This window comes from Leopardus geoffroyi, chromosome D2 (genome assembly GCF_018350155.1).
Source record: "Leopardus geoffroyi isolate Oge1 chromosome D2, O.geoffroyi_Oge1_pat1.0, whole genome shotgun sequence".
NCBI lineage: Eukaryota > Metazoa > Chordata > Mammalia > Carnivora > Felidae > Leopardus > Leopardus geoffroyi.
In genome coordinates, this window is record NC_059334.1 from 63,872,669 (window position 1) to 63,884,112 (window position 11,444).

The 11,444-nt window shown below is 43.1% G+C and overlaps 1 protein-coding gene across 2 annotated transcripts in view; it reads left to right on the forward strand.

Moving 5' to 3' along the window:
* The window catches only part of SORCS3 (sortilin related VPS10 domain containing receptor 3), a 593,451-nt gene extending 583,248 nt beyond the window's left edge, over positions 1-10,203 (forward strand). Inside the window, exons 24-27 of one of the 2 annotated variants that reach the window (XM_045438829.1) lie at positions 1,606-1,705; positions 2,701-2,806; positions 8,544-8,704; positions 9,487-10,203. In XM_045438829.1, coding sequence (XP_045294785.1) covers positions 1,606-1,705; positions 2,701-2,806; positions 8,544-8,704; positions 9,487-9,551 — 432 coding nt within the window. In that variant the 3' untranslated portion in view covers positions 9,552-10,203. Of the gene's footprint in view, positions 1-89; positions 453-1,605; positions 1,706-2,700; positions 2,807-8,543; positions 8,705-9,486 lie in introns of those variants that run through there. The other variant, XM_045438831.1, reaches the window with a different exon arrangement.
* Positions 10,204-11,444: the final 1,241 nt, after the last annotated feature.

An 11,444-nucleotide genomic window follows, 5' to 3' on the forward strand; every position in this document is an offset into this window, starting at 1 on the left:
AACTTACTCGGGTCTCCTGCCCGGTGACCTGGCCTGGGGGAGACACAGGAAGGGGAGGGAGGAATTTGAGTTTCCTTTTCTATTTCTAGGAAAATGTGCTTCTTGTCCTTAAACATCCGGGTCAACCTAAGTTCTGCTTCAGGAGAGAAAATGAACTGCTTCTAACCATGTTTCTTTGGTGAGAGATGGATTGCTTCATCTTGCCTTGACTAAGGCAGCAGCGTGTCCAAAGGGATGGTGATTTACTGTCCTCATCAAATGGGCGTGTGGCTCCTGTGATGGGCACACCATTCTTGAAGTGAAGGGGCTGGTTTTCCCTCACTAACCTACTGCCCCCGCCTTCCTGTGATGCTAAGTCAGGGGAAGTAAATGAAAGTGAGAATAGGGGGCGCCCGGGTGGCTCAGTGGGTTAAGCGTCCAACTCTTGGTTCCAGCTCAGGTCATCATTTGTGAGATCGAGCCCTAGGTCAGGCTCTGCACTGACAATGCGGAGCCTGCTTAAGATTCTCTTTCTCTGCTCCCCACCCCGCTCATGCTCTCTCTCAAAAATAAATAATTTTTTAAAGTAAGAATGGGCTTCTAAACATCAGCACAAATCATGCATTTGCTCCCGCCCGAGGACATCTTCTCTGTCCCTATACTACTCACCTGGCCGTCCCCTCCTCCATACGGCCATCCACAGTCATCCTCCAGCTGCACAGATACCAGCACAGTCCGTTTCTCTGGAAAATGCAGCAGATCCTTGCCTTGTAGGGCTGCATATCGAAGCTGGCCAGAAATAAATTCAGCTTCTCAAAGCATACATCACTTTTACAAGACCTCTTTATTCTGAAATAGCAAGTGGCATGTGTGAACTATATTTGGAAGCTACAATATCCATCCATTTAGATAAATAGGTAATTACGGTGATGAATAGCAGCTGTGATATTAAGGCGCGTACAGCCAGATAAGAGTTAGGGACAACAGCCCAAGTCGGCCTCGGCTTTCATGTGGGAATTACAGAGTGATTAAATCGATGTTATGTGTTCTGAGACTTGCTAGGGAAAAGTAAAGAGGAAAAATTATCCCATAAAAAGAAGGCAGCTTCTGCTTTGATGTCTGCCTTCAATTGTCTCCAAAAGAAAAAAAAAATAGAGGAATGGGCTGGGGACATATATGCCTGCTTTAGTCCTGGCAGGGGTATCTCTGCCCTGTGTGTGTTACTTCATTAGATTAAAGAACTAATAATGGGTTGATGTTCTTTCATTTCATAATAGGTTGTGCTATGGTGAATTAGAAAGGCATGGATGAACAAGCACTGAACCAGGACTTGAATGAGATATCCATGTCTGTTATCAACTGTAATTCACTAAGTGACTCTGGACATACTCTCTCTGTCTCCCTCTCCTCTCCAGCCCAAGCAAATACCACCAACTACTTCCCTGGGCACAGAGGGCTCCCAAGGGCTGTGAGAACCAAATTGATGAAAATGTCCCAATATCCTGTCTTCTGATTGAATGTGGTCACTGTTTGCTTATTGACCCTGGTTTCTTACTCCACGAGGAAGCATTATTTCATTTCATGTCTTCCTGTGAAACTCTCTCTCTCTCTCTCTCTCTCTTTCAGATTGTAGAGATGCTGTTTAATGCTCTAAACCAAAACTTGGTTCAGTTTGAGCTGAAGCCAGGGGTTCAAGTCATTGTGTATGTCACACAACTGACATTAGGTGAGTGCCTGATGGAATCCAGTGGGAAATGGGAAGAAAAAGGAGGAGATAATTAGCAGACACTTCTCCACAAATCCCTGAAAATAGCTTTGAGGGCAGGGCTCTTTTGTGTAGTGATGGTTACAAGAAAGATTAATCACATCTTTCTTGGGGCTTCCTGTCAAGGTGGCAAGAAGACTTCATTAGAAGTGGCTTTGCTATTAAATCCCTGTATGACCTTGGGGAATACCTACAATGTTCTTAGGCTTTGACTTGGTTGGTTGGCTGGTTGGTTGATTGATTTTTAATCTGCCATGGTCAAAATTATATATAGTCCTCAAGGTTTCTTAATTTCTATGATTCTCAAATTCCATGAATCTTGGTTGGGAGGTTAGATCAGGTAATGTAAAAAAAAAAAAAAAAAACCCTTTGGTTTACATCTGGTAAGTCTAAGTTGATACAGAGACAAGCTCTAGTGATTGATTTGTAAAAGAAATTTGAAAAGGCATGTCCCATTGGGCATCCACTACTGGCTCTCTGGGAGAGCCTATTATAGCTCTTATTAATATAAGACTTTGCAGATGTGGAGGTTCCAGATGTGCCCACTCTGCAGTGTTTTAGCAAAAGGAGTGTAGAGGAGGGGAATGAAACACTGCATCAGTATTCAATCGAAGGTTCCCGATGGGCCACCCATCATTATGTCAACAGGCACTCAGGCTAAGAGAAAGAACATTCAAACCCTCCTTCTACTCCCCTTAGCTAGACACACATTGCTCACCTCATACCAAGAACAGTAAATGTCCCCAGGCAGAGTAGAAGAGTTGACTTGTCCCAAGAAGCTGTGATTGAGGATACTATTTTCATCATGGAAGCCAACCTTCCCATGCCCGGATAGCACGCAGGGCAGGGCAGTTGGAAATTGGATATGAGGATGAACATCAGCTGGCCTCCTTTCTCCAGTGGGATCTCCCTCCATGTGGTAGCTTCTAAGTGAGCCATCTTCTTTTTCCTCCTAGCTCCATTGGTGGACTCCAGTGCCGGGCACAGCAGCTCAGCCATGCTTATGCTCTTGTCAGTGGTGTTTGTCGGCCTGGCTGTATTTTTGATCTACAAGTTTAAAAGGTATGCTGTACTATCACTCAATTTTGATACTGGGGCTAGATTCATGGGATCTGGTTCTTCCTATAACCAGAGTTCCTACACTAATCCTAAATATGTGAAATTGATTCTCTTTGAAGTTTTGTTTGGCACTGGGGGACAGCAGGAATGGTGGAGAGTCCAGGAAGGAATAAATGGGTTTAAGAATCTGAACTCTATCCAATTAATAGATATATAGAGTTAGGAAGGTAAGGGGTAGCCTATGAAATCAATTCTTTTTTTCTCTTCAAGAGAAGTGGAAAGATTTTTCAGACCTCACCTAAATTTCTTAAGTAAAGTCTTGGATATTCAGATATTTTCTGCCTCTTAACACCCATGGAGGGTGATTAAGCGGACAAAATGCAGCAGAAATCTGGTGCACACATGGACACACACACACATGCATGCACACACGCACACACATGCTTTCTTACCTTGTGTTGCAGCCACCTGGTCTTTCTGTGTAAATTTGCATGCTAAAAATATTCAACCTTTACCCCTCTCCCTCTTTTTCCTGTGTCTGAAGGGCAATTGATCAGGCAAACCAAACTTCACATGTATTCAGATATTACTTTTGAAGGCCACAGGAGAGGTGACATAACAGGATACTTATTAAAACATGAACTTGAAATCAATAATGCTGTACCATTATTTGAATAGTATAATACTGCTACCAAGAGGTGTCCTGGTTAAGAGCATGAACTCTGAAAATCAGACAGACCCAAGTTTTTACTTAGTATTTGTAGCCTTGAGCAATTGGATTTGCCTCCCTAAGCCTTAGTCTCTTTATCTGTAAAGTGGAGAATACAATGATACTTAATAGGCTTGCTCTACAGTTGAAATGTAATAATATCGATAGCTGGTACATACTAAATAATCAAAAACGCTAACCTATGATAGATAACGGATAACATGCCTTCCAAAAGTCCCTTCTGTGTCACCAACTGGCGCATGGTCAGCTCGCAAAAGATTGTATCAGTGGCATAGAGAAGTGCTTCATAGAAATACTGGTTAGAGTGAAAACATCATTAATTATTCTGAAAGCAAAGTTTAGTCCTGAGAGTCTTCCTGGGCTCTGAAGGTAATGCTTTTAGATTTTGAAAGAAATCAGCAGGAAAGGTGTTTGGCTCCACCCTTTCCCCCAACCCTCTAGCTGTTCTCTAGTGGATTCCTCAGGCTTAAAAACACCAGTTTTACTCAGTACACATCTCAGCAGGAATCCTTCAACACTGTCCTCCTTCTGAAGGAGGTTTACCTTCCTACCCAATTAATAGACCAGTATGTCCTCTTGGATCAAGACATGTCAACCCACCTGCCCGTGTTTCCCTTGAAGAAGGGCACAAACCTTCATATCACAAGTAAAGAGTGGGGTGCCTGGGTGGCTCAGTCGGTTAAGCGTCCAACTTCGGCTTAGGTCAAGATCCCGCAGTTCGTGAGTTCAAGCCCCGTGTTGGGCTCTGTGCTGACAGCTCAGAGCCTGGAGCCTGCTTGGATTCTGTGTCTCCCTCTCTCTCTGCCCCTCCCCTGCTCACTCTCTGTCTCTCTCCCTCAACAATAAACATAAAAAAATTTTAAAAAGGAACAAGTAGAGAGCAAAGATTCCATATAGAAACAGACTAGTCAGGGAAACACCCATTTGTGGATATACTTCACTTACATGCAAAGCCCACTTTTATTCATCCAAGGATTTGATTATGGGGAAGCCTGATGTTTGCTAGAGCTGGAAGATAACTAAACCAAATTTATCACCATCTGGCTTCTAGAGCTCCATGCTTGCTGAGGACAAGGGCCAGGTAGAAGTCCTGCAAAACGTATTTGTGTCAGGCATCTCCAAACTAAGGCAAGACATCTCATGACTTAGGAAGTTTTCTGTTCTCTTATAAATTCTACTAAACTCCCTAGACAGTCAGCTTATTAAAGTAGGCATCTCTAAATGTGTACATTAGAATTCTTGAATCTCTGCCAGGTAATGACATCTCTGAATTACTCTACCTCTATAGTCCCCAAATATCAGCCAACTCTTTCTGTGTTCCTGACAGTGAATCATGTATCTAAAGCTACAGGAAGCAAACACCACTCAAACTGGATAAGCAGTAGAGTCAGTTAAGGTAACCTAACCAATCATCAGTTATCTTTTCTTTTCTAGCTACCTTTTCTGGAAGTTTGTTTCCCGATGCTCTAGCTCTTTGGCTGAGGGCCTGTTGGATTTTCTTTTATTTCTTTGGTCTCTTTTTCCCTCCACATCACCTGGAACTCCAGTGATGGCTGTATGGGAGGTGGCTGGCTTCCTATCAAGTAAATGCCAGGTTCTTATCCATTATTCCCAGAGGCTCCTTTGTTTCTTTAATTACTGTCCAATAGAACTTTTGGTATTAATGATTTAAATGCACCGTAACCTGTACTGTCCAATATGGTAACCACTAGTATGACTGAGAAACTGAACTTTAAATTTTATTTAACTTTGATTAATTTAAATTTAAGTGTCTGCACCTGGTTTGCAAACATTGAGCACATCTAGAGAAAGGGCAGTTCTGTTTCTGTTTCCAGATCACTGGCCATGCTGAGTTTTCAGACACAAAACTTTCTCTGTGTAATCATCAGCATTAGCTCACCAAACCACCTTTTCATTCCACAGACTTTACTGAGGGTTCACTGTGTGCCAGGCAGTGAAAACAATCTCAGTGTCCCAAGTGGTCACTTACCAGGGGAAGGAGAAGACAGCTACCATCAGCCTCAAGCTTCCTTTAAAGAAATATCACCCTGTTTCTCACATATGATCTTATTCTTGGGTAGCTGTTTTCTGAAGCTTTAGACAGTGTTTTAGACAGTAATTAGAAATCATTATGACCTGGCTTTTATTTTCTGAAAATTCTGCCTAACAAGACTTTCTATATGGTAAATCTGTTTTTTGTTTTTGTTTTTTTTTTTTTTTTTTTTCTGGTTATCCAAGAATACTTTTGAGCTTCTCCCACAGGCTCCTAACGCTTACAGTTGGAGCAAACAAAAACTGAAATTTTTATGGGTGACTTGGGTTGATCCATCGTCCTTCTCTTATTAAAACCTATATGAATGTGGAGGCGAAGACATGCCCCTAAATCTCTTTATTGTTAACCTTTTTTACCTGCAAAAATGGGTCTTAGTCTGATATTCTCAACAGTCCTTGAAGTGCACGTGTTAAGAAATGAAAAACAATTTGACAATTTTAAAAAAATTTTTCTATGTTTATTTATTATTGAGAGACAGAGAGACACAGAACATGAGCAGGGGAGGGTTAGAGAGAGGGGGGAGACACGGAATCCGAAATAGGATCCAGGCTCTGAGCTGTCAGCACAGAGCCCAACCCAGGGCTCGAACTCACAAACTGCGAGATCATGACCTGAGCCGAAATTGGTCGCCTAACTGACTGAGCCACCCAGGTGTCCCTGACAGTTTTTTTTTAAATGTGCCCATTATGACATAAAATTCTTTCCACCCGTCTGTTGAAAATGTTGAAAAAAATCTGCCTGTTGTTTAGGGATTGCAAGAAAGTGAACATTCTTTATAAGGGAAAATTTTTCCAAATCCTCGCTGGTATCACTAGGAATGCAGGAAAAGGGGAGGCAGTGAACTCTGGCTGCAGCTCTGAAGTCCGCAAACTTGTGTGATGAGGAATAGTGTGACCGCCTCCAGCACCTAATAAATATTACAGTTGATCCCAGCGTTCATGAGTAATATGTACTTTTATGATTAGAAGAAATCTAAGTTGTTAGGCTGCATGTCTATTTAGATAAGAAGAAAGTAAGGGCCAGCATGAATTTTTAATTATACGTATTTAGAGAGCCTGGGGTTTGCTGCCTCACATAGAATCTATTTATTGCAGGTTCTTGTAAATTATGTTAAGCTGGGTTAGACCAGTAGGAATCACAAGAACACCTCTCTTTATGTAAAACAACCATGGAGGAAATGAGAATTGAATGAAAAGGAGTGGTAGAAACCACCCATGTTTCATCCCCATTTTTGGATCTTTTCTAACAAATTAGCTACAAGTAAATCTTATTAAATGCCCAGACTCTACCTCATTGGGGTTGGAGTGGGGAAGGGAATACAGAAGCTTGAAAATACCGCTGCTTGGTACCAGGGCAACAGAGTGATTCTCCTTTAGAAAGGCACAGAACATTCTAGATTGGGATGGGCGCCTGATGCCTTAAGTTTTAATAATATCATTGCCAGGGATCAGCTTCGTGAAATGTCTGGACTTTAATCCAATCTCCCCGTCATTCAATGGGTTATGAGCGGTCCCTTCTAGATATAATAGTCCAAGGTAAAAATGTGGTCTTTTTGTTTGAGAACATAATATATGAAGGTAGAAAGAGCACATGCTTTGAGGTCATCTGTTCATTCATTTAACAAATACTTCCTGAAGATAAACCATGTGCCAAGCACTGTGCTAAGTTGTGTGTGTAGCCGTGAAGACAGAGAACATAGACCCAGAATGCATGGGACTTTTAGGCAATGGAGACAAAGACAGAAAACGAGTTGGCAAAGTTGACTATTCCACCACCCTAAACCCAGGACCCTATCCATTTCTTTCATAAACACTATCCCATAATTATATCCTTTTAACAGGAGAGGTTGGGTGGTCAGGAGAGGCCTCTCAGAGCCAAGTTCTGAAGGGCAGAAAGGACACACCATCATGAGAAGAATAGAAGGAGGAGTGTTCTAGAGGGAACAGCTGGTTCAAAGTGCCCACGGTGGGGACCAGTTTGATGTCCTAGATTCTTACACCTCACAGTTTGGGGCTCAGAGCAGCAGCCTCAGAATCTCCTGGGAGCTTGGCAGAAATGCAGAAATTTCACCCCATCGCGTACAGACCTGTAGAGTCACAAATGCATTTTAGCAAGAACTCGGGTGATAAAAAGTACATTAAAGTTGGAGAAGCCCTGGCTTAGAGGAATTCAGAGGAGGCCACAGGACTGGAACACAGTGGGTCAGGGGATAATGGAGATGGGTCAGGAGATGAATCCAAGAAGATTTCAATCTGAACCAGCCGCTCTTCCAACCTCAAGTCTTTCTGCCTGGCTTCCAAACCTACAACCTTTGTGACTTTGAAGGAAGTTATTTCACTTCTCTTAATCCTCTCCACAATCCTGAAAGGAAGCTATTGTTATTCCCATCGAGCAGATGAGGAAACTGACTGTCCAACTGTTTAAGATATTTGGCCCATGGATGGTGTTCTGAATATGGTAGCAATGGCTGGAAGCCTTTTCTCTCTTGGCTACTCATAAAGAAACCAATGTAAATTGATGCAGTAGATGCAACCTTAGAAAAAAGCTGTCTTTTCACTGTGGTAGAACCTTCTGCGTCTCAAAGTCCAGCTCCTTGAAAAGATTCATGGCAGATAACTATGTTAAGGGTTTTAGTGCAACCTGATTGACAGCATTGCCCTTCTGTTTACACCTGTTTTGTTTTGTTTTTGTTTTTGTTTTTGTTTTTTGTTTTTTGGGTTTTTTTTGACCCCAGAAGAAGGTGCAGCCCTCACGGAGTTCTGCGGTTTACATCTCCACTGGGCCATCTGCTCTCTGGCCTTCTGCTTCTTGGCCTCCTGGCTGCAGTGTCGGCATGACCAGCCCCTTTCCCTGACATGGGCCTGTCCTATAAATAGCTTCTTCCTCCCCCTTATGACCCAGGATCTCCCAGTTGCCCAAGTTTGGCGTACCCTGTGATCATAATCTGATTTTTGTAGGAAAATCCCCTGGATTAACATCTATGCTCAAGTCCAACACGACAAGGAGCAGGAGATGATTGGGTCAGTGAGCCAAAGTGAAAACGCCCCCAAAATCACACTCAGTGACTTCACCGAGCCTGAGGAACTGCTGGACAAAGAGCTGGACACCCGGGTCATAGGTATGTGTGCTGGTACCACCAAGCTCCTGTGTCCTCTGTCCTCCAAACCCGAGGTCAGCTGGCTCGTGTGGCCTGTCCCTCAGCTAGTACCAGACTGGAGCGGGGTGGGAAACAGCTGGCTACAGAAACATACTCATGTTTTAAAATTTGTCTGCCACCTCTGGCCACATGAAATTGGTAGATTTTTTTTTCCCCCTTAAAAGTAGACCAGGATAGAAAGTGCTGGGGTTGGAGTAGGGGAGGGATAAGGCTATCTATGCATTACTGTTGGGATTTGTCTTTCTTTCTCTGAAGCAAAAGTGGATGTCGTAATTCATAACCACATGAATATTGGCTCTGGTATCAGAGGGCCCCGCGTGCATTTTCTTGCTTTATCAATCTGCTTGCTCTGTGACCCCTCTGTACCTCACATTCCTCATCTGTGAAATGGGAATAATTGTACCTACCTTCCAAAATTGTTGTGATAATGAAATGATGGTGTGTCATTAGCACAGTGCCTGCCACATAGTACGTTGACTATGACCGTTGTCATTAGTGGCGTGGAAGAGGGCAAGCAAGGCATTGCTCCTGCCTTGCGTGCTGATGTGGGAGATAGCACACCTTCACATAGACGGCATAAGCCAATGAGCTAGTAGGATAGCCTGTCCAGGTGTCCTTTTTAATAAATACATAGTAGGTACCTGTTCAAGGTGGCTTGGTATTTAGCAGTAAATAAAATAGACACAGGTTCCTGCCCTTGTGAAATTGACATCCTCTCTCCTTCTGTGTTCTCTTCCCCGCAGGAGGCATTGCCACCATTGCAAACAGCGAAAGCACAAAGGAGATCCCCAACTGCACTAGTGTTTAATATCCACAAGTCACGTGGTCAACCATCTTTCTGACCTTATTTTTGATGATTACTATTACTCTTGTTATGGAAAAATGAAAATGGCTTTTTTACCTTTTGTTTACCAAGGGCCCCTTCATAAAGAGCAGGCAGATGCTTATTAGCTGTGGGAGGCAAAGGAGTTCTTAGCTGATTAAAATGAGACAAAAAGAATAAATGGCCGTATTTGTGCGGAGGGCAAAGGATGCATCTTCCTGTGGCCTCCTTGGCTTTACTCTGCCGCTGACAGTGTGAGGACTCTTTTTACTGTGGTCTCCTTTGTCGTTTATTTGTTTTTTGGGTTTTTTGTTTTTGTTTTTATTAAGTTGGGTTGGCTTTTCATTAACCTCCCATGTCCTGCTTCCCACCCCCACAATCACCAACACCCCCCCCCGACCCCCAGCACACACCCCTAAAACACAAACCATTCCCCAGTTAGATCTGCAGGAGGTGGGTTGGTGGGGAGTGAAAGTAGCTGCAGAAAGCGTGCACATCTTTACGAAAGAGGCCCTGCCTCGTGCATGTCGATAGCGAGGCTACAGGTGGCTTCTTGTATATAATTACAGTGTAAATAGCTTTTTATTTCCTAAGAAATAATTTAATGTTTAGTAAAAAAGAAAACCGAAAAAAGAAAGATGCGTGTGTTGGCTTATGCACTCACCGTCCAAGCTGACCAACCCCCAGGCCTGCTAGATGTGTTGGGTTCTGGATGCTCTCCAGTTGTCTGTCACACTTAACTCTTGAATCTCTGTGTCCATGCATAGCTGGTTTCTACCTATGTATATAAAGGGGGGGAGGGCGGGACGGGGAGGGCTTCTTTGGGACAATTAGTAAAGGAAGGACTAGAGTGACATCCTAGAACAACAAGGGTCTTTCTGTTCCATCAGTGACGTGGAAGAAGTTGCACGATGAAGCCCACCAGAGACTTCTGAGACCCAGGTGGGGAAACAAGGCTTCCCCTCCAAAAGGAAAGCACTGAGGGTACTTACCAGCCAGAGAAGGTGGTTTTCCCTGAAGAAGCTAGGCCACAGATCTAAGAGGAACAGTCTTTGTGCTTTCTGGTCAGACTCCATGGAAATGTATAATGCTTGTGGAGAATTCCTGGGCTATTTTTAGCTCAGAAAAGCCCCTGAGCACTAGGTTAGGCCTAGCGAGCACGTCTTGGCACAGGAGTCCAAGAGGCTGGGAGGGATGTGGCATTTGTGGCATCATGAGTCCATGTAAGCCCTGCAGGCCAAATAGGGGGCTAGCCTTTAATGATATTAGTCAAAGATGATTTCAGCAAAGCTGTGCTATTTGCTTGTCAGATGTACACAACTTCCTTAAAGTCAAATGTCTGCCTTCAGTTCCCTTAAGATAGTTCTTGCCTCTGGGGCGAGTGGCTTTCAAAGCCAGCTTCTCCTTTCCAGCATCCCGGCCCCTTCATGCATTCACACACACTACTTCTTTTCCGTAGGGTCACTTTAAGCCATGCCGTAAGCGTTGTTTTCTTTTCGGGCTCAGCCTGAGTCTACTTGTTTTAAAAAATTATATACTGTATATATACACGAGGAAAGGCCGGAGTTTGTACCTGTTAGTTTTTGTGAGCTATTGTTCACATTCTTCTCTGTGAGACCCCGAGAGAATGTGACCTAGAGAGATCTGACTGGCTACAGCATAGATGAGGATAAGGAGCGTTTCTAAAGATCCTGCTTTTTTGTTTCAAGGGTTAAATGGGGCAGACAATTGCAATACTTGTACTAAATACTGGAATACAAATGCATGAGTCATGTCTATATATACAGTATATGTATATATACTGTTCTTGATTTTATTGTTCCATTTGAATATTTCTACTGTAAAAAAAAAAAGACAGTGGTTTTGAAATTGTTGAAA